The sequence below is a fragment of the Lepeophtheirus salmonis genome, chromosome 9 (assembly GCF_016086655.4).
Source record: "Lepeophtheirus salmonis chromosome 9, UVic_Lsal_1.4, whole genome shotgun sequence".
In the NCBI taxonomy this organism is placed as follows: Eukaryota; Metazoa; Arthropoda; class Copepoda; order Siphonostomatoida; family Caligidae; genus Lepeophtheirus; species Lepeophtheirus salmonis.
This window is the reverse complement of record NC_052139.2, coordinates 20,920,717-20,945,024: the sequence shown is the minus strand read 5'-3', so window position 1 is coordinate 20,945,024 and position 24,308 is coordinate 20,920,717. Positions and strand designations below refer to the sequence as shown.

Below are 24,308 nucleotides of genomic sequence, written 5' to 3'. Positions count from 1 at the left end.
CTAAGTGTTGCCAGGTGCAATTTGACATTTCTTTTAGTAAGTTTGACATTTTTACAGCATAATTGTACACATAATGTTTTGACGTACGACCATCATTTGTGTTGTTTACAGTGACTTGAAAAAAATAATTTGACAAAAAACGGAATTAAGTCGTAAATATTTTCGTGCCATCATTTTTCACAACTTTTGACGGGGATTATCACGGCAAGAGTGCATTGATGAACTTAAATCTCTGTATGGCGATGAAGCACCATCCTATAGAACTGTGAAAAACTGGTTTAATGCATTCAATCGTGGCCGACGCTCGCTCAAAGACGAATTCCGTGAAGTTCCAGAAACTGCCATTGTGCAAGAGAACATTGACGCCGTGCGTGAAGTGATGATGCAAGATCGTCATGTGACATACTGTGAGATAGAAGCATCATTGAGCCTTTCTTCCACCAGCATACATTCGATATTGCATGTACAGATGGCCGTAAAAAAGGTTTTTTCTAGTTGGATCCTGCACAATTTGACAATTGCTCAAAAGAAGCGCCGTGTTGATTGGTGCAAAGAAATGTTGAAAAAATACGCTAGCAGTGCTTCAAAAGACGTTTATAAGATTGTCGCAGGTGACAAATCGTGGATCTATGCGTATGAGACCGAAATAAAACAACAATCGACCATGTGGGTATTCGAAGACGAGCTAAATCCAACAAAAGTTGTTCGTGGAAGAAACACTTCGAAGCAAAAGGTCGCCTGTTTCTTCGGCAAAACTGGTCATGTGGCGAATGTTCCACTTGAGCATTGTAGAACTGTCGATTTTGAGTGGTACATCAGAATTGAAGTCCTCGAATAAGTTCGAAAAACGAACAAGAGAAGATGAATCATTGTTCCCCATGATAATGCAAGCTCTCACACATCGGCTCAAACCAGCGCATTTTTGACCAGCCAAAACCTCGAATTGATTGGTCATCCGCCGTACAAACCTGACTTTGCACCCAATGACTTCCTTTTACTCCCGCACATCAAGAAAAAAATGCGTGGTCAACGATTTTCGTCGCCAGAAGATGCTTTTGAATACTCAGCTACAATTTGGTAAAAAATTAAATTTTTGGAAAGTGTTTTTTAATTGATGATGTGCACTGATTTGAGTCAATAATTCTTGGAGTTTACGTAATACTACTCTGAACATCAAGAACTTTTTATAAAAGTATATGCACGTATTTCAAATTTTCATCTCATATTCGGCTATATACATAAATGTAAAATACATGTACTTTTCGTGTGAAGATGATTTATGATAATTTGTTCCTTATTCGATAATAGATAGTGTAGAGATACGTAAAAGGGTTAAATCTGAACTAAAAGTTATGATAACATACCACGTCTTCTTCTCCTTTCTGCTCTTATTCATCTTCTTCAATGAAAATGAAGCTCAAACTTACCCAGGAGTAACGAAATGTGATTGTGGCAAAGAACTTCCATTATCCAGGATCATCAAAGGAACTCAGTTATTCTTGTCAATCATTTAAATATACTCATATTGCTCAGTTTATATCATTTCGATTTACATTTTGATAGATAAGTAGACCTTTCAATAATTTTCTTAAGGACCGTAATCATCGCAAGGGGGGAGGTGCTCAATATTTTTTTCAGTAGAACTATTTTAACTAAGCACTCAAATCAGACCATAACTGCCAGTACATGGGCTTTCCATTTATATATCCTCTTGGGCTTTAATTTAGAAAATGTATATAACCTGTGGGGGTTCGTAGTTATTAATCTATTGCACAGCAATTACTATTTAATTTAATTTAATTATTTGATTCAAGCGTATGTACAGGCGGATACAGTCTATTGCTTTATATTACATACACGTTTGAAATCTTTTAAAAGTGTATCTTTAAACCCATAACGGTGCATGCGGAATTTTCAAAACGTGAAAGGATGATAGAACCAAATAACTTTTACGATTTCTGCAGTAACGCCTAACAGTATGTTTTTATAAATATTTGCACACTTTAAATAAAAAAATAGAGTAGGTTTAGCTGGTGTTGCCCGAACATTAAGAATTCAAATTTAAATTCTAAACTCTTCAGCTTCATATATACATATATTTATGATTATATTTTCATGGCATATTGTTATGTACCTTTGTAAATTTAAAAAAAAAATAGATTAAGGAACATCAATTTCAAACAAAAATAAACAATTACTGACTATAAATCTCATTTATTTATATATTAACGTGACATATCCTGAGGTAAAATAGTTTAAGCCGAAAGTACATAGCACCCTCTTTAGATAGAAAATGTATATATATCAAATCTGATGAAATAAATTTTATAAGAGCAATGTGCGTATTTAAGGTGTAAAGTCTCCTGCCAATTATCCATGGCTTATCCAAATCTACGTACACAACGTTTTTGCACCATTAGAAGGAAGTTCTTTATGTGCTGGAAGTATCATTAACAAAAAATTCATTCTGACTGCTGCACACTGCTTCGTTTTAAAGCCAAAAAACTCAAGTAAATGTATGGAAAAATCACAAATCTGCTACGAAAAGCTTAATTATAATTTAATTATCTATTTATTTTTATTAGTTTTTCAAGCTCCAAACAATGATGTTTCTTTATTCATCATCAATGCTGACACCAATTGGATGACTGGTTTAATAAATAAAAAATATAGACTTAGGAATGCTTCAATTGAAGAAATTATCATTCATTCTAATTTCTACATTGCAGAAGATTTTCAGATTTTTAGTGACATAGCTCTCATCAAAATAAATAATGACTTTTCGTAAGTCATTTTAGTCATATTACAAGTCAGGGTCGTAATAATAGAAGGCAGGACAAAGGCTGGATCCCTTCAAGCTCACCCCCCCTGCAGACACACCTGCTAGGTTAATGATATATATCGTTAGTATTAATAGAGAGTCATCCATAGTCACTCCAATCAGCCCTTTTTCCATGTTACAGAACCGTGATTTTGACACATATATACAGTTAGTTGGTGGTGGGGGAACCACTTTTTAAGAAATTGATCAATGGCTCAGAATATTTCAATTCTAAAAAATATATTTTTTAGAGCTGCCAACACTCCAATGGAATTTCCTATGGTTTAGTTTTGATCAAATTCTTACTTATATTATATATATACCTAAATCCAAAAAGATTAGTTATATTTTTATAGGATATTGCTAATCATTTTCATAAGTAGATTCTTATGAAATATAAGTAACAAATTGAATTGAGAATGATAAAGGTTTTAACCCCGAATTAATCCAAAAACGAATATATTCCTGAATTTTTATAGTTAAACCTTTTTTTTTTTTTTTTTTTGACAAGCTGCATTTTTGTTTGTTTAAAAAAAAAAAAAATTACTAAAGAACTCGTCCGCAGGATAATTTTCTGGAGGATCTTCGTTTTTGATTTTGTTTTTTGAACAAAATTAAGTTTCAAATATTGATTTTTTTTGAAAAATAATTTAAGAAATTAATTTTCTTGAAAAAAATTATAACATTAGACTTTTTTGTTTTTTTTAAATCCACAGCTATTAAAAAAAATTTAACTTTTTGAAAAAAAAAGAAAATGAAAATCCAAAACTATTCTCAAAAAAAAAAATTTTTTTGGAAAAAGTTTTAAATATTAAATTTCAAGTATCAAATTTTTGGATAAAAATCCATGAACATCTATTGACAAGAAATTAAATTTTTAGGAAAAAAGTTTGAAAAATTAAATTTGTTGAAGTTAAATTTCAAATATTACATTTTCCAGTAAAAAGCAAAAATTCCTTTACTTTTTTTTCAAAAAATTAAATTTTTTTAAGCCTTCCAGCCAACTCCCAGTGGATAAGCAGTCAAGGTTTTAAGGAAGCACTTGCCCTAGATCTCGAACTTTTATTTAAAATATAGAAGTTTCGAATTTTATCTTTATTTAAGGTTTTACTCAATCTAAAACTATCCCTAATGGCTGCCAAAAATCAATCAAAGTAAACTTATTTTTCTTAATTTTTTCCGACAAGAAAAATAACCATAGCTTCTTAGTACAAGGGACAATAATACTTTGAAGTTTCTTTAATTCCAATAATGCATAAATGTATAAGATTCATATAATATTTATAACAATATTTAAATAAACGATTATTCGATGTTCCATGCAAAGCAATGCGTAATGAATTTAAAAAGAAAAATAAGAACAAAAATATTTGCACCAGCTTACGATTTTTACCTTTAAAAGTCATCATGCTAAAGGGCTCCATCTCATAAATTTCTATGAAGTTGATACTAAAAAAAGGAATAAAAAGTCATGCTTCTTTATGTTTTCTATGCAAAGTATTTCATGTAGTAAGGAATGGTATTTGAGAGAATATCGACTATTGACTGCGCCATATGATATATATGAGGATATGAACTTTATATATATACTTGTTTTTACACGAGGAGAATCCAGGATGACTCTCATATTAATATATTACTATACATACACTTGTCAGAGCTGATTGTATCTGATCTCCTTCAAAATATTCCTCAAATTGTCAGAGTTACCCTGTTGATATTTGTTTTTTCTAATATGCCCGTTATATATAGGATTTTTATCACAAAAAATGTCTTTCCAGAGAGTTCTAACTCTATTCCTCCCTCATCTCCTTTTTTCTGCTGAGTGCTTCATACAAACAAGCGTCTAAAGATTTCGTGAATAAATAGGGAAATATCAAGAGTGTCCTCAATCTATACTACGTTAGTGACGTACAAAAGTTATACAATTAGGCCAAGGTCAGAGTGTCTCCAACAAAAATTAATAAATGCAAAGGGGAAATAGGATAAAAGGACACAGACTCGTCACTTTTTGTTGTTAAGTTTTTGATAACTTCATCAAAAAATGAAACTATGATGTCAAAGTGTTTAATATTCAACAAAGGATGAATATTTATTTTTCCTCAAAATTCTTTGTGCATTTACATAACAAATGTTAGAAATTGAATTTTTTTAACAAAAAAAAAAGTTGGAAATATAGTATTTATTTTTAAAAAAACTTTAATTTTTGAATAAAACTATACAAAAGTTACTCAATTTTTTTTTGCAAAAAGATATAATATTATCTCAATACTCGAAAAATTATGAATTACTTTAAACTAATTACATATTAGAGATTAGTGGGTCAAGTACTATTAGAATTGAGTATGGAATGCCAAAGATTAAAAAAAAAAAAGATTAATTTGGTTAACTATAGATATTATTATTAACTATTGATTATTTTTAGGAAAATTCTACCTCTTCAAAGATTGCCTCGAATTTTTATGCCAATTTGCCTACCTATGAGGAAATCAAAGTAAAAATGTGTGGTTTGAATTTATTTGAGAATTAATTATATTACCTCTAAAAAAACGATATCACGTACCCTATATTCTCAGGGGCATAACAATATGACTTGTACTATTTTCTAAGCAAGCGATGTTATTTTATAAAATTATCCATAATATAAAAAATAGACGATTGGTCCGCAGAAAAAAACAAAGCAAATATAACTAGAATGGACACTCGGTAGAGCGACAAATCTCCACCTATACTCAAATCGAGTTATGCGTCCTATTTATTTAAAAGTTATGTTGTTTTTTTACTTTGACCTTGATATCTCAAAATTTAATGGCCTCTTACTCTGAGGATTTTAAATCTGGAACAAGTTTAGACCTCAATATCTTGGGCAGCCCTGAAATCTATGTTTATAAACTTGAACCCATCAGACTCATCTGACAAAGTAGTAAATGAAAAAATACAAAATCCTTCAGATGTTGTCTAAATAGGAACGTCGACCAACCATTATTGTGTCCCTCCGTATCGGGCGCATGCCGAAGGAGATTATTGACTTTACAAAACTGCCCAAATAAACATTTACGAGATTCCCAAGACTTTTAAGGAGTCTGATGTGTCGAAAACAGTTCTATGATGTCTCTTTCCAGGAGTTTTTGCACTGAGAACTTCCCCTTTGCGGAAATTTATCAGACAGAAAGTATGGCCGCATATACATATTATTTCAAAAATATATCTTCTCACATATTTTTTAGATTTAAAATTGGTCTTCCTCCATTTGAAGTCCTTTCTAATGCATTTTTTGCCTTCATTCGCATAAAATGAGTGCATTTAATTCAATTTTAATATATAGAAAATATCAAACATAAATGTTGCGCCTTTAAATAATGAGTTCTAACTAATAGGTAGCTGAATATTGAAGTTGAAGTAGGAGGGATGACTTTGTTTATTCAATATCTTTTGTTTCTGTTCTTTCCTCTTCTTTTCTATCAGATAAAGTCTACCGGGGAAAAAGCCGGTTCGAATTAAAAACAATAAGAAACATTTATTATGAATGTTATACATAGAAATTTAATCAAAATACCCTCATTTGAAGTTACTCCATATAAAAAAAATGACCTAGAAAGGACTTTAAGTAAAGGAAGGCCCATTTTAAGCTCGAAAAAATACTAGTAAAGATAAATTTATTTTATAATATATACGAAGTTCCATTGAAAAGTCCAAGAGATGGCACTTCTGCTGCATAGCGAGGTTACATTTACTTAGGTGCATCTCTTGGAAGAACACACACCAACTTTCAGCCAGATCGGTCTATTTCATTCTGTTAAGCATTCGTTTGAACAACTAATTGGAGTGATTTTCAAAAAAGGCCAGTTCGGAAAAGTTGTGAGTTGATAAGGAAATCTCCTTTGCAAAAATGTCCTTTTCCAACAATATCATCTGTAGGCATAACTTCCAGTTTAAAGTTTGAAAGGAGACATAAGATATTTATTTCGTCAATAAGGAATAGAATATAACATTAATCTTTATTTTGCATTTATAAATTCTGATAAACATACTACTAACCTGTCAAAAATATTTTTAAGCTTTTTTTTTCAAAAGCTGTTCTATGGAGCAAAAAGAGGAATGATATGATTTTTTTTTGATCCGTCCTTCCTGAAAATGAAAAAAAAAAAAAGATTGTGCACTGTAATTTTTCTTACTTTTTTGTTCCATAAGATAATTTAAACAACATTTTTAGTATTTATATCACTAAGTTAAGATCTTTTGTCTTTTTCATAATTTGATCGATATGTGGGACCTATAGATTACTTCTTAGGACAATACAATTTAGCATAGGTAATTTTGATACCATATGACAACTTTTCCACACTATCCATAATCAAAATTCGAAGAAAGTTGAAAAATAAAACCGCTCTAATGCACATACCTGCAATATTTAATTCATTTGACTATTAACATTGTTATTTCTTAGATCAAAAATATGTTTATGATATACATCAGGGTGCACTATATAAAGTACACCCCGAGACTGTTTTTCATACACACGACTACATTTTTTTTTAAATGTTCCTTTAATTGATCAAATGGACTTGCACTGATTAAGTATAAGTAAACATTATAGTATTACATTCACTCCATTTAACCTAGGAATCTTCTTTGAAGTCCTTATACATTAATTATATTTCTTTCTCAATGAACGACCGAGTTGCAAAACTACCCAGATTGAGTTCAATTAATTTCTCCCGAGCGTGATGTCCATTAAGCCACGTTATTCCTTCAGATGCGGTTTGCATTATTATTAAAATGACATTCTCTCAGGTGTGGTTTTTATGCTCCCCTCAATATAGCCAATATTCACATCCCTGGCTATTCCATTTTTAAATATCATTCAGTTAATTTAATTCAGGACTTTTCAAAGTCGTTTCATATTTATTCTCCATTTTTTGATAAAAAATAACTCAGAAGCATGCAGTTATGATAAAATGTGATACCGTAGTTGATGGCAAAGTGACAAGGGTCGGATGCAAATTGTTGTATCATTTTTTTTAAATTAAAAAAACAAAACAAAAATGGTATTTAATTAATTCTACTCTATATATTATTATATAATATATGTACAAATATTTAGTTTGAAGCTAATTCCTTTGAATTTTTTATTACAAGATATATTGGCAAGATTGCAACAGTAATTGGATGGGGACTTCAAGATCCCGATAATCAATTATCGGTTTCTACAGACCATTTAATGCAAACAAATGTTCAGGTAATAAGCAATTATGATAAAAAATGCAAGCACATTGCGACTGTTGGAATTTCCGGAGGATGTAAGTAGCCTATTAATATTTTTTAATTTTTTTAATTGAAGAGTCCTTCCTCAGGTTATAACAAAATATAACCTTATATCTCAGAATTATCTCATTTTTCTCAAAGATATATAATGAAAATTATGAACAGCTGATTTCAATGTTTAATTAATTCTAGAGAAGTGGGAACCTAAAGTTTTCTTAAAAAAAAAATAAAAGTTAAATTTTTACAACAAAAGACATTTTGTTTGAGTATTTTATTCATAATATTTAACACATTATTCTTATATTTACATAAAATCTAATTTTGTAAGACTTTTTATTAATCATATAATATGTTCTATTAAACTTTGCCAACTTTAGACGCCAAAATATCTGAACTTGATGAACCAATTAACTTACAAAGGCCATTAAATTGATTTATTATTTAAATCCTGATAAAAACTGGCTAAGTGTGAGATATTTAAATATAAAATTGATCTCTTTCTGATCTACATAGGAAGTTTTAACACTATGCAATAGTAGCCAAAGGGCACATTTATTATTGTTATTTAAGCCTTAGACAAAGAAAATTACCAATTATATCTTCAATCACAGCAGTTTGGCATCAGAAGTCTTATTTTAAATCATACTTTAGAGTATAATTTTGATTCAAAGCTGTATTTCAAAGTGAAATAACTCTATATGAACATTAAAAGCTATAATAATTGATAAAAATACATTTTAGCATTCAAAAGTTAAATTATTTATTTAGTTATTTTGAATAAAGTTCCTATAAAATGTGTTTAATCAAAAAAAAAAAAAAAAAAAAAAAAAATAGGTTCTCATTTGGAAAATAATATTTTTGTATATTTTTTTCCATGGAGCATGAGCCTTGTTTAATTATATTAATTTGTAAAAAGAAAAAAATAAAGTAGAAAAGAGTGAGAAAAAAATTCAATTTCCTCAATAATAATAGTATTTAATTAACAAATAACATAACGTATGATATTTATATAGAAAGCGTCGTGAAAGTTCTACTGAGCATGCAACATTTTTTTAAAAACAAGCTACAAAATGTCACAACACTTTGCCGATAATATTTTTTTTTAGTGTGCTCATGTCATAATACTTTATATTATAGCTAAAACTATAGCTAAGTATAAATCTACAGATTTGCTATAAAAAACAAATTCAATTTTGATTGATTCTTTCCGTTTAACTTTTAATATTCTTATAGAATATTTAATAAATAAGCAATGCAAGGTTGCATGAAAATGTTACGAAATTAAATATAACAAAATTCAATTATTTGACTAATTGTAATAAGTAATTCATTCTTTTGGGTAGTAAGATTGACCTTGATTTAAATATTCTTCATTTTCAATCTATTTGATTAGTATTTATTGATTAAAAATAATTAATCAAGTCGACATATTAATACGTCAATTCAGGAACGTATCACACAACCATTTTTTGCTTATTTATGTAACAAAATTGGTCAGTTTATAAAATTTAATTTTTTTCGTGCTGAATAAATGAAAACCAAATATATTAAGTAGATGGGATGGGCTCAATTACATTCGTACAACAGTGGCCTCAACTTCTATAATTTAGTTGTAATACTTTAGTACTCGTGAAACTAGAGTATACTATAAATTAAGTACTAGTACAGAGGGCTCCTGCAAAACGGTGTTTCAAACACTTCGGATTTTGTATCATGCAATATATTATATTTAATGTATTTGGAATTATTCTGACTCCCCTCATATTCTCTTTATATCAAGTTTTTGTATATTAGGATTATAAGTTATAAAAATGATATATTCAGTTAATCAATAATAATTGTATTTAATGGGTTGTATCTTACTAAGCATATACATTCATATAATAGAAATTGTATAATTTTGCATAGGGTGAGTGTCCTGTAAGTATTTGACTTGATACTTAGTGTTAAAACTTTTGGTTATAAGTTATAGCTTATTTATAATACACACTTGGAACGAAAAAGGTTGCTGAATAGATATTGGTTAAGTTCCGATTATTTAAATTTTACTATATTGAAATGAACAGATTAAAAATCAAGTAAATACCCCATCAATATTGAATTCTACAAGTTTCTTGTTCGGCATACATATTTTAAATAATTTACGATGAATAAAATGTTATTATTCTCCTAAGCATACTAGAAAAAAATGGAAAATAGTAAAAAGTCTACTTTGGAAAATAGTTTATACTATTTTACGGGTTTTGTAGAAGGCAAATTTTTCTTGTTCCTATAAAATGCGATGATCGGGTACATATGAATAATTAAGTCCTATTTAGTACGCTCGACATAAAATTATGAAAAATATACTCGGTTAAAAAACTAGTACTTATGAAATGTAAAGGATTTCACTTATTTCATTTAAAAATGTTTTAAAACAATAAATATTTTCATCAATTGTAAGTAATAAATGTTGATTTAGGGAAGGTTAATAGAAATACAAGATGTTACCATAACGCGTGCACGACTGATGTTTCACTTCCACCAGGCTTTTAATATTGGCATCATAGTAGATGAGTGGTTACGTGTTTTATCAAAATCTGTTTCTCTTTCCCAGCATTCGGTATGGTACATTAAATTGAAGATTCTAGTAATAGTGACGTCATAAATTATGAGTGATTGCGTGTTTTGTCAAAGTCTGCCTGTCTTGTTCAGCAGTCGGTACAATACATCAGATTGAAAATTTTAGCAAGCCCGATTACTTGATGGTCTAACCTTGCATTTCTATTAACCTTAGATATAGGGAGTCTTTGAATCTGAACTTATTATTTAGTTGTGTCGGTTAGGAAATAACTATAATTGTTACTGATTTGTTGTAAAAGGAAAATCAACTTCAATCGAATAATATAATAAAATGAAATCCTCAGCTTAAGATGAGAAAATCTCTCCTCTACGGTTGGGCGATAAGCTATTTTTTTAAATAAATTGCCAAGTTAGCTATCAATAATTTATTTACTAACTTATAAAACAGGATTGAGACAAAGCAATAAGTAAATATATTCTTCGTTGTACTTGCTCGTCTACTTAAGTTTATTGAAGGTCCCTCTAAATTAATTAAATATCTAAAGAAATAAGCCTAATACTTTTACTTTAAAAAATGGCATTGATCAATGAAGAATTTATTTCACAATTGTGAAAAAAACAAAAACAGATCGTCCTTATTGCAATCCGCGCCGGATGGGACAATTTTGATATTACAAACTTTCTTAAACTTGTGCACAAGTTCTCTGTCTTGAGAGTTAAGAAAGAAGTGGAAGACTCTGGAGGTGATTATGAATCAACAGCCAAGTGAGCTGATCATAAGATGAAGTCAGAATACCCGATATTTTTTTTGTTTAATTTGTTGAACCCAGTGTTTGGCCTCCAAGCTAACCGGATCTCAATCCCACGGACTTCATCTTCAAGATCTGGATGAATTCCGGAATATGACAAAATATACTGTCATCAAGATCTGCTCCCATTTCTGAGGTCTAATCGAGGGTGTTATTGATGGTAAAAGCAATTAAATCTAATATTTTTTTAATTCGTCGTTCATTGAGGTTAATATTAAAATCAGATGATTTTTTTAGAATCCATTCCTTTTTTAAGCGTGTTGGTTGTTAAATAGAGGTTGCAACCTGTACTAGGCTTAAGTACATTTAAATGTACTTGACCCCATCCTTGTTATGTGGACACAAAAAGATTATAAATAGAGTTTGAGTTTACATCTGTAAAATAGCTGATAAAGATAAAATGTGAGATATTAATCTATATGCATTTTCTCAAATATTTTTGCAGATAATTCATCAAAAATATGTGCCTATGATGCAAAACAGGATGCATGTAGAGGAGACAGGTAATATTCAAAATAGCTAATGTATCAAAAATAGAAAATAACATGAGACATTAAAATGCTATGACATTAATTATTAATTATAATCCTTGCTAAAACAAAAACAAAAGTTGTAAATTTATATTCAAATAATTTTTTCTGTTATAATCTTTTGATTATGAAAAGAACATTAAAGGATTACGATTAGTTAATTCTTTGTATAAGGCATTATGTTAATTTTTTATGTGTACAAGGTGTAAGCAGTCAAAGCAAATTCTACAAATTGAAATAAAAAAATGATACCAAAAATGTGTTATTAAAGAATTTGCAGTACTTTGGATAATTAGTATTGCATTACTATGCACTATTTGGATATTCCATAGGTTGTCGATATATTAATAACGTTATTACTTGATTTTTTTATCATTGAAAATTACTAATTGAGAAATACTATGTGGTACATTATAAAATTAAAAGATCCACAGTTATGATACTCATAAATACATCATAAATTTGTAATTTCAATCGATTAAAAATAATATGATAGTACATATGAGTTATAGTTGGTAATTCAAATGACTGATGTTGTAATTAAATAGAGTATCATTAAACGTAGAAATTGTAGCTTTTAGAAATTACTAAGAGAAGTTTTAATTTGTACACAACATATTATTTAATATACCAGTGGTTCTCAAACTTTTTACAATATAAATTAGCTTAAATAATATTATTACCGACAAGTACTACCATTATGACCATACTGGTAGTAATATTTATGACATTCCTTGTTGTATCACTAGAGTAGCTCATGTACCAAAGTTTGAGAACCACTTTAATATACATATACTGCTATGATAGTACTTTTTTTAATAATTTCATTCCATGTATAGAGCGTTTTTACTGACGTCACAAATGAACAAACAGTGGTACCAAACAGGAGAGCAAGCGTGTTGTAATTCAGCCTTTTAATCATATAGTTCACTTTAATAGTTTTTTTTTATCGTATACTTTTAATTGTTCATAATTCCCTTTTTAAACGACTTTCCGTTTCGTTGTAGTCACATCAGGAAAATAAAACGCAATTATGATAAAACTACAAATTTCCGACATCCTTAAATATAGGGGTCCTCAGACTAAGGACATATATGGGGCCTAAATCCCTCTTCCCTGTTACTATATACGCCAGGCCTTTGGAGACGTTCAAATGATTTTTGAACGAGGATTTTTAGGTGATTTGTTTCATCTAATAAAATAAAACTTAATAAAAAACAAAGTTTAGATTAAGATGAAATTATTATAGTTAAATAATGAATAACTATTAATCAAAAACAATGCTAGTGCACATTTGATATTGTTCTTCAAAATGCTGAGCAGATATCCTGATCCTATAATTTCTTAGAATTAATTTTCCTTGACTTAAAAGACAATTTCTAGGGTCAGATGGAGTAATACTCTAATGTTTCGTTATAATTAGTTAGTCCATCTTACCAATGAAAGGAACAAAAAATCAAAAGCAATTGAACTATAGAAGGAAAAAAAAAAAAAAAAATAGGGATCGTAGATAGTTTATTCTAAAATACGATTAACGATTTTCAATTGTAGTTTTTGTCGTTCATGTACGATTTTTTGAAGGGCGAGCGATGAGGACTTTTGAAAAATTAATTATGAAGAAGCCTGCCTAGAGTATCTACTAAGCTTAATAAGTAAAAGTAGTTCATTGTCTCCAGTTTTGGTGGTGCTGTTCATTTGATGTCATGTGGAAACACTCTATTTCCATTCCTAGTCAATCCATTCCCATTAATGTCATATGATGTATGTTTATACATAATCTACAAATAATCAGGGTTGTGACCGATCAGGAAAACAATTGCTATCCGATCAGAAATTCACTGTGATATAATAATATAACGATCAGGGCCATTTGCAATCAGTGATCCGATCAACTTAATTGCGATCATATTCAAATATACAATTTCTTTAAACATATATTTGTATATTTATACATTGTTAATCTAAATAAAAGATTTAAACACCTTTTTCAAATGTATTTATGAACAATATTTTACATATTTTATAAAATATGTGAAATATAAGTAGAAAAAAAAAAAACCTATTATGCGCCAGCGAATAATAATATATCTATATAAGTGATCTCTCTTCTAGCTCTTTATTTGACATTAACAGGAGCTGCTTCTCAAAGTTGTCGTCTCTCAAATTCTCTCTGGTACTCCCCAGGATCGCCATTTTTTTTCTTTTTCTTTTGTGATATAACGATATAAAGATCAGGGCCGATTGTGATACTGCGATCAGCCATATAATATCGCCATATCGCAATTAATCCCCGATCAGAAAACACTCCAATCAACAGGCCTGCAAATAATTAGCTTGGTTGCACCAATATCAGTTTGGCGGTTTTGTCGTTTTTGCAGTTTTGGTTTTGAACCACTAGAACCAGAATAAACAAAATTGAGCCGATATTCAAGCCGAATCCGGGTAATATTACTTATAGATCGCGATTCAATGAATTGAATGATAATTCATTTTAGGATGCAACTTCTAATGTACATTGTATTATGATATATTAGCAATAGTGCAGGGTATTGTTAGGTATTACTCTACGTTTTTTATGAGCACACTCACACGTAGTTACTCAATGCTTTAATGTTCTCTCTTCAAGAATTAAAGAATAATAATAACAGCTTGATAATTTTTATTGTCATAATGTAATGGGAGTACTTTAGTCTCTAGAGTGCTGACTGACTGAGCTTTACCTACACACCCTCGTTGCTAACCCTAATCTAAAATCCCATTTATTATTTTATAAATGTACTTCCTTTTTTTTCTTTCTTTAATATGAGCTCATTGTTTAAATGAATCCTAGTTCGACACTTTTATACAGAATGACAAACTTTGCTTTATTAATATAGATAGTAGGTTCCTCTTACTTCAATGCATGCTGATTTGCAGTATATCTTGGTGGGAAAAAGTTTTTGTTTTGCTGTTGTTAATTAAGCAATATGACGTCACAAAATTAGCTTCTTAAAAATGAGAATTGATTTACTAGGAACATTTTCAATAGAATATGAATAATTTTTATGTTCTTAATATATTTTTCATAAGATAGTTTCATTAGTTATTTACTTAATATGAATACTATATTATTGTAGCGGAGGTCCTTTGATGCTCAAAACCAAGTGGCCTGAGAGTAAGTCTTAATTTTTATTTTTCTACAATACTTTTATTCTATACATAATATACGGATTTATCTACGATTATGATATAGATTCCTTGATAAACTAGACCTTATTATACTGATTAATGTTATATTATACGTACATACTATTTTGAAAAGGAACAAAATTTAAAAATATTCATAGGCATCTTATTCTATATTTAATAGTAGTTAAATAAATTACAATTGAAGAATAGATAACTAAATGAGTGCAAGTTATTGCCTCGTACAAAAACATTCGAACTGTGAAAATATACATAAATTAGTTTGATAACTTTTTGTTAGTAACCATAGATGGGGATTTTCAGTCTGCAATTTTATTTTTGGCACAAGTCTATATTTCTCCGTGATTAATAAGCGACAATAGAGTAACTGAGCTTATAGAAACATTGACCTTAAACATTTTTACTGAACATAAATTTTGCCAAAGGACCAGTTGGAATATTTAGCCGAAAAATGATGTTTAATGGATTGATGTATACGATTGTATTTTTTAATTCAGTTAAAAATGAAAATATAATTAATAGCTATTATTCATATGGTATATATGAAATATGAATTAATGAGTTTTCTTTTGTACAAAATATATTTTTTTTAATTATGTATATACATTGTTTATCATAATGATAATATGCATGTTCGTCCATCCAAGAGTATTTTCTAATATGAATAATCCATCATATGGAATGCTGATTAATTGATAACAGTTAAGTGATTAACACTTTTTCCATTCAAATTGCTGTTGTGTTTGTTATTATTTAATTTATTTAAAGTACAACATCGGTCAAGTTTCGAGCTACATTCGAACCACACACTACTGTGTTGTGTTTATACAATGATAATTAATCGATAAAATAAATATTTTTCAGTATTATAATCTTAATTAAAAGCCGGTATATGAACAATACTTATTCATCATTACTGTAACAGTATACTAATCCCACGGTTCGGTGCCAACTGCAGTACGCCATTTACGGTTCGGTTAGGCATAATTATAAAATATTTAAAAATAAATAGAATTAATGTAGTTTTTCAAGTTTTATCGTTGTTTAAATGCTGCAGGTATTGAAAGTTGCTTTTTTGAGTCTTTGCAAATGAGTTTAAAAGTTTGATCTACTTTCATTGGTATAATCTATTCCTATGAAGCAATACTTATAGATGGCTATACTTTTGTTCACAACGTTTCCCCATTTTGTCATTCTTTAATAGTGGTTACCCAAATATAGACATTTATGACGCAAAATACATGTTTGATTTTGTAAAAAATAATAACTAACACAATTGCTACGGTTTATTTATAATATATTAAACCTAATAAAGCGTGAAAAAAAACAAATTTTATGATATCAAAATATTTAATATGTGATTATATATATACGTACTGTATCGAGAGTAAAAAAGTACCGTACCGCGAGATAACTAAAATATACAATTGTATATTTCAATAAATTCACTATCTTTTGTCGTCCAAATGTTGTTAATGGTCCTTCGGCGCAACGGGACGTATCCCACGTTCTCAGAATCAAGAAAATCAGGTGTTTTTGTTTTGCTGGTGTGACAGGGTGCCTTGTCTTGCTGCCATATCCAAAGTCTGTCTTCTGCTGTGGATCCAGACGAAAACTTTGGTGCGCAGAACACGGATGTAGATATTGGCGTTGACCTTCAGGTCTTGCATAACTGTGAACTTCGCTGCTAATAACGCCAAGAACCATAGCATTCTCTGAGTATTTGGCCTTCATGATCCAAGGGACTCAGAAGTAGATTTTGCCTCCTATCTATGGCTCGTCTTGTTGTACTTCTGGGTTTGAAATAAATTTTTCTTATCTGAGAGCGCTCAATTTTTGTAAGGGCATTTCGAAACAAAAAAAAAGATTATGGAATAAAAAAGTGCCAAATCAAATGAATCTACATCGTAAAGAAACTGAAACCTAATAAGGTATATTTAAAAACATCCTGTTTTCATTTAACTGTAGGTACATTTGTAGTAAATTTTCAACACATTTTAGAGTAGAAAATATCCTTTCAGGATATTATGTATTCGGTAAATTATCTCATCCTAAAATATAATCAATTTAAATAGCAGTTTCAACACACTGGATCAACGACTACCATTAGTAGTTAACTTAACAGATGGGGTGATAAGCCTTGGGCTTTCAAAACCCTCAAAAGACAGCTGTCAAGATTCCATAACAATGGTTCTTTACTTTTTGAGTTATTGTGCTTGTAATTATGCTACTTTATTATTTCAAAACAATGGAATAGAACAATTTAGTGTTAAATTTTACACTCTTTTATGATGGGAAAAAATACTATTTAAGCAAAGTAAGGGATTGAAAAGTGTTATTGGGGCTCCACTCCATAAAGTAAAATAATTTCAGCCCATGTGTTATTTGTTAATTTTATCGAACCTAATATTTTAATCAGATTTCAATTGCACTGGTTGTCTGAATTTAAACTTTTTTTAATAGGATTATTACTCGAAAATGAGTACATTATATCGAATAATAATATTACTTAATATATGGAAAATTACACAAGTTTTAATTATTTTATTATATTTTTACATAATTTATTTATTATTTATTGGGTTTGAATTTTTTGTAATCAATTATATTAAACAGTCATTAAAATAACATTTAAAAAAAGATATATGGGCACATTATGTTCATAATTTATATCGAATAAAGGATAGATTATGGCACATAATTAATTTTAAGTAAATTATAGATGCAGAAAATTAAATACATTCTATAAAAATGTGACAATTTGGTATTGAGTGAAATTTTCTTTATTAAGTTAGCTAAAAAGTTTGTTAGAGAGACTCAATAATAGTGCCACAATAATTAAATCGGTTCTAGGGAAATTGGTCGAAAACTTTTTTGCCGAATGGCATTTCAATGAAGGAAAATTTGCCAAACTGACATTTAGCCAGAGGAAAATTGGCCAAAGGCACATTTCGACGAAGAACTCATTGGAAAATTTGGGCAAAAATGATATGAAATATTTGAATATATGTGATTTTATCTTTTAATTTTAGGTAAATCAATGTTTGTTCTTTTGCATGATTTAAAAAAAATTATACTAATTAATATTCATTAAATGACCACAACACAGTAGTATATGGTTCGAATGTAGCATTAATTTTTATCATTAAAGTACTTTAAATAAATTATATGTAATAAAAAAAAAAAAAACACGACAGCAATTCGTATTGAAGAAGTTTTAATCACTTCTCTGTAATCAATTAATTATCATTTGAATGAGAATCTGGCCACAACTTTAATATTTTGTAAGCTAATATTAATTTAAATTCATTGTCAGTGTTTAATTCCAGAAAAGATTTGAACTCCATTCGAACCATATACTGCTGTGTTGTGTTTATACCTTGATCATTTAATTAATATAATTTTTAAAAAAATCGGCAAAAGAACAAACATTGATGATCATCCTTGAATATAATTAATAAAAAAATATCTTTCTGCAAAGGAATACTCATTAATTTACCTTAAATAACATACTATAAACATACATATGAACAGTACCTATTTAATATACTAGCTTAATAAATTGATTTAAAAAGTACAATCGTATTTATCGATATATCTATCATTATTCGGCCAAGTGTCCCACGTGATCCTTCGTTGAAATGTTTGTTCTGCAAATTGTGGTTAGACAAAACGTATGTTAGCAAATTGTCATTTGTCAAAAATGTTTTTGGGCAATTGTCATATCATATAATTTTTAGTTTTTATACAACTTTAAATAATACGTGTTCAAGTTTGTCAACTGTCGAAAAGTTGGTTTGTGAGATGAAACATTGTAAATGAAGCAACTTTTCTGAAAAATGTTAAAAAAATTACGTGTGTTATAGAAGGAATTGGTGAATTTTGATGAAAAACAAACAAACACACAATTTAAGCCAAAACTTGGTTTGATAAACATTAATCGGACTCTGCACCAGCGAAATCAACCGTTAAAATAGGGTTTTAAATTTAACTGATGCGAAATGACTGTCAAAATGGACGTCCGAAAGAGGGAATTACCAACGAAAACATAAAAAAGTCCACCAAATTATTTCAATGATTGTTAGGGGAAGACGATCGGGATAGCTGATACTCTGCATATATATATATATAAACGTGTTGGAAATATAATGTATTAACATTTGGATATGCAAAAGCTTTTGGGCAATCTGGGTCACAATCCATCAAAGCAACAACGTGTTCCTGATTCAGAGCAATTTTTAGCAAAATTCAAAGTTAATAAATACAAATCTTATAGAGGATATGTGGTAATAGATGAAACTTAGCTCCATCACTTAACGCCAGAGTCTGAACAATTGTCAACTGAGTAAGCTTTATGTGATGAACTGAATCTAAAGCTTGGAGTAATGTACCAGTCGACTGACAAGGTTATGATAAACTAGAAAAGGACCAAACTATCAAATACGATTATTGCAAAGCGTTGTTGGAGCGTTTGATCGATAGAAACACGAAAAAATGGCCCCATTTGAATAAGAAAAACGTTGTGGTTACTCAAGAAATTACTTCATGTCACAAATTACTCAAAACAATTGCAAAATAGTATGGAATAGCTACGAAATGCTTCCCAAACACTCCCGTCTCCCTTACCTTGTATATTGAAATAATTGCTTTAATTTATAAAAATCAAGTTCTAAACAAAAATATTGTCCATAAGTGCATGTAGATAATCCTTAACGTATTTTTTGTTGTGTATTTCTATTCAAAAAGTACCAAATACTAATACCTACATTGATAGCGAAATTGCTATCATTAAAAAACTCATTTAAAGTAGGATAATTTCCCTTCTAGTGCCTCAAGTAATAAAACGTAAATTTGATGAGGATTTAAACAAAGAAGTAACGGATAATATTATATTTGGTTCTATATGAAGTAGTGTTGTTCAGTTAATACAAATAGTGATGCGAAGACACTGACTCATTTAAATGACCACGGTTATAAATTGGAATTAGTACATCGAGGCACTATGTTACAAAAGTTGTCTCGCCAATGACAAGCCTTTCAAATTGCCCCCCATCCTCAACCAAAGGGAAAATTATATTAGCTGCAAGGAAACAACTTACTTTTTCTGTAAGGCAATAAATAAAGTTTTATTATAGTTTCATAGGGATTTTACAGATTTAAAGTTTCGTTTTAAATAGTTTTGAAAATGTAACAAACAGGTCCGTACCCCATTGTCCATACGTCCAACTTGGATATTTTTGATTCATTTATTTCCCTTTAAATAACTTTTCATTAATAGGTTTAAGATGTTAACATGTAGAGTAGTCTGTTTGTACAAGTAACATCATATTCAAAATTTGTGCACAATAAATTCAGATGCTTCTTTCATCTGATCAGAGTTTTGTGTCAAAAATAGATATTTATTAAAGATTCTTCAAGCAATCTTGATCAGCAATATAGAAAATAAGAAAGTCTCAATATTGTTTTTTTACTTCATATATACTCATAGATACAGCCCAATATTTCATAAAACTTTATTTCATTAGAGAGTTTTTATTAATTTCGATATGACTGCTTTCAAGTAGTGTGGATTGCTCTTTCATTTTGTTGTGATGAACAAATTTGGCTACTATACTTGGGGAGTTCATTGAAATATAAGCACTTACAAATTCAATAATTAATGAAGTTTGAGTGATTAAAATGAATTCATATTTCGATATATTAAAGCATAAACCATTAATTACAAAACAAAACAAATATGAGTTATCTAGTTTACGTACAAGTCATGGAGGAGTTATAGAAAATAGCCCAGGTCCATGAGGGCCCATGCCAGAGATCTTGGAGTTTCCCACTGGACTGTTCAGAGAGCTATAAAAAAAAGTGAGTGGAATGAGTCTTGTGATAGTAGAGAGGCTACTGTTAATACCAAAAATGAGATAAACCCATCTCTTCCGTTGTAAACTCTTATAAATGAATCTTTAGAACTCTTTTTAGACACTTTTGGGCCCCTACATCCCTCATGCCTTTCCCCTTGACGACATCTTTTGGGTGAATGTCGAGAGGAAGGCCTTCATTGTCCTTAATCGAAACACAGATGCCCTCAAAGCCACTGTCAGCTTGTATTGAGACGTCATGACATAGAACTACATCCGTAGCTAGTGCTTGGCCTTCCACCGCTGCCTGAAAGCTATCATTGACACTGAAAGCGGATATTTTAATGATTAAGAGAGCTCAGATACACCTCTATTTATGTATAGTTTTAATTTTGTTGAAATTCTATTGTTAATTGATAAACTTTACCTTGTTGAATTTTAAAATTTAAAATGTTCAGATTTTAATGAACCACACGCTAAGTTGTGCAATATAGTATTTCTTGTTGTGGAATTGGTGCAGTTTATTATCTTCAAATTGAGCACATAAAAGTAAAAGGACCATAATTACCTCACAGCACAAACTAATAAATTTTTAGAATAATACAGACATTTAAAAAATATAATTGTTCAAATGTCCAAATAAAATATTTACAAATCTAAAATTAGTAATTCATTAAAATAGACCATTTATAGTCAATTAAACTTACATCCAGAGCTATTGATTGTTGTTAATCGATAAAAGTCTATAGTTAATTTGTAATTTACTAAAATTTTAGTGTAATAATATTAGCTCTCGTTAAATCTGAGGACAAGTAAATATCCTCCTCATCAACAATTATTAAATATTATCTAAGTCTCATTCTTTCATTTCGTGATTACGGATTCTTCTAGAATAAATACATATCATCCGCTTCTTTGTCCTCACACAGCCAACAAATTTTTGTACCAGTCTTTTTCGACATTTATTTGTGGACGGCGAGTTAGTAATTAGTCTATAATTTAGCTACTATATATAATGGGAAGTCAAAGGGGTTTAAATGCTTTGAAGATCCCCTTGGCCCTTTTTTTTATTAATCCCCAATCTCAATTTGGAGAAAAACTATTTAAGCTTGCTTTTGTGTTGACGGATCACTAATAATAAATAAGGATACTAAAATAAAAATAAAAATCTCTTTACATCGAACATTTTTGTTTCTGAAATAAGTTACATTTTTTTGCATTCTGTAATTATCTGCAGGTAATGAAAAGTACATTGGCCATTCAATGGGAGTGATATCCAATTTCTGTGCCCTCTTATTCCATATTCTAATATGCAAAAAGTAATATGCACTTATGATGCAGCTCCGATAATACAAAAATAGTCTGCTTACCGTGCATGATCAAAATGGAATTTATATTGCCACACCCTGTTCAAAGTCAATAACATACCTGAAGTGCATTAACAGCCTTTAGTTGAAAGAACTACCCAAAAGTACTAAAATATTGATACTTAAATTGGTACCGAAACCACTACTAAAATATTGATATTATTACAACAAGAGTACAGGTCTTGGACCATTGCGACCAATGTGGTTGTAGTTAGCCCTGTACTTTCATTGAGCCCTGCTCTTGATTGAAAAAGTAAATTTGAATTCTCTAAGAGAAAAGAACCCTCATCTTGGTTCCAAACCCTGTTAACACTAAAACCAGACCTAGCCTCCATCATTAATTTTTATCCTTATCCCTACTCAGATTGAGTTTTTGGGTATTGTTTTGCGCATTTGTTTCCCCTTGTCACAAAGCAAACGAGAAAATTGATTTATTGCAAAGCAAATTCGGAGAATGTGCTATTTCGAGAATTGGATCAGTTGATTAAAATCCTTTAGATTATTTTCTTTGGGATCAAGTGAAGTTATTGTTCTACACAAATAAGCCAGCGACGTTAAAAGAGCTCAGAGAAAATATCAAAACATAAAATGACATAAATATCGATCTATTTATTGGAAAAAAGTTGTAAAAAATTAGGTTTTTGTGATTTTACTTCTGTAAACGTGCTCGTGATGGTCACACTAGAGAAAATAATTTTCACACATATATGTTTATATATGGTGCTAAAAAAATTAATTTGGCAAAATCTTAAACTATTTGTGTTTATTTAGGAAAAAAGTCTAAGCGCTCCTTTTGAAAAACACTAATGTAGTAATAAATTAATATTAATATATTAACATAGAGGGTGTAAGAAATATATTTACATATTTTATCACTTTATTTTACATTTTTAATGGAACTTAAAGTTTGAAAGTACACTCTAAGTTCTAGAACAAATACTGTATACATATAGAAGGTGGTATCAAAATTAATTTGAGATATCTCTGTTTAAACTTTGTATAACGTCATTGTAATTGAAAAAACATATTATGTTATAAATTATCTGTAAAATTGGTCTAGACCGATTTTTTTAAACCGAACTAGACCAAACTTTTCCTTTGGACCGATCTATACCGAATTTTTATGTGAGACCGGTTCAGGCCGAGGTTTTTGTTGGACCTAATTAGTCTGTTCCAACAAAAATATAACGTTCTCAGACGGGTCTAGGATTTCCAGACCGTTACCTAATAATAAAAAATAACTATATTTTCCATTATTTTGTTCACCTAAATTTCGACTTCAATAAATGTCCCTTTCTTTTGCTCAGTGTAAGAACTCTAAGTCCAAAATATTTATGGAATAATATATAAAATTAACAAATTAGAATAAATAATTATAATATTTTTATAATAATAGTCGAAATAAATGGAACACTTATTCAAATACGATACATAATTCTTGGAGTGGTTAGTTATGGAGTTGAGTGTGGTAATCCAATCTTTGCAGGAGTGTATACCCGGATTACAGGATTTGCTGAGTGGATTTATAAGCACTCAAAAACTGGAAATTGTTGAATTCAACTCTACAAAATAGCTTACCCATCACATTCAATTTTAGAAATATATTAGTGATGTCATGTTTATGGTATATTAATTACACATTAGTTTGTTATTTGACACATAGTGATGAAATAAAATGCTTTAATGTTAAATGCTTTAGTAAAATATACAAAGTAAAAAAAGACAAACTTTCATCAAACATATCCTTTTATACAAAAATATAATAGATGCATAAAAAATGTTATATTTTTATAAACCACACCATTATTCCTAAATCCATAAATTTTTCACTACGGTTTATTTTTTTAAACTATCAGGGGCATCCCTGTATATGGTTAAATAATAATAAATAAAAAATCACCTAAATATTATCGCAG

General features: G+C 29.5%; 1 protein-coding gene across 3 annotated transcripts; it reads left to right on the top strand.

Moving 5' to 3' along the window:
* The first annotated feature begins 1,318 nt into the window (after positions 1–1,318).
* On the top strand, positions 1,319–24,083 carry LOC121124358 (venom protease). Of its 3 annotated transcripts, none has more exons than XM_040719513.2 (8): positions 1,319–1,486; positions 2,353–2,516; positions 2,586–2,784; positions 5,247–5,315; positions 7,961–8,121; positions 11,903–11,960; positions 15,104–15,141; positions 23,789–24,083. In XM_040719513.2, exons 1-8 carry the CDS (start codon positions 1,353–1,355, stop codon positions 23,944–23,946), a joined length of 981 nt encoding a protein of 326 aa, XP_040575447.2. In that variant the 5' UTR covers positions 1,319–1,352; the 3' UTR covers positions 23,947–24,083. The 3 variants fall into 3 exon arrangements, with proteins under 3 accessions (XP_040575447.2, XP_071747229.1, XP_071747228.1); XM_071891128.1 differs by having other exon boundaries at positions 1,344–1,501; positions 2,352–2,516; XM_071891127.1 differs by having other exon boundaries at positions 1,344–1,532; positions 2,352–2,516.
* The last annotated feature ends 225 nt before the right edge of the window (positions 24,084–24,308 follow it).

Bases quoted from the DNA above. Each gene is read 5' to 3' on its own strand.
- LOC121124358 (XM_040719513.2), top strand. From the start codon at position 1,353: ATGATAACATACCACGTCTTCTTCTCCTTTCTGCTCTTATTCATCTTC. The intron at 2,785-5,246 runs GTAAGTCATTTT...GATTATTTTTAG, and splicing joins AAAATAAATAATGACTTTTC to GAAAATTCTACCTCTTCAAA. The intron at 8,122-11,902 runs GTAAGTAGCCTA...ATATTTTTGCAG, and splicing joins TGTTGGAATTTCCGGAGGAT to ATAATTCATCAAAAATATGT.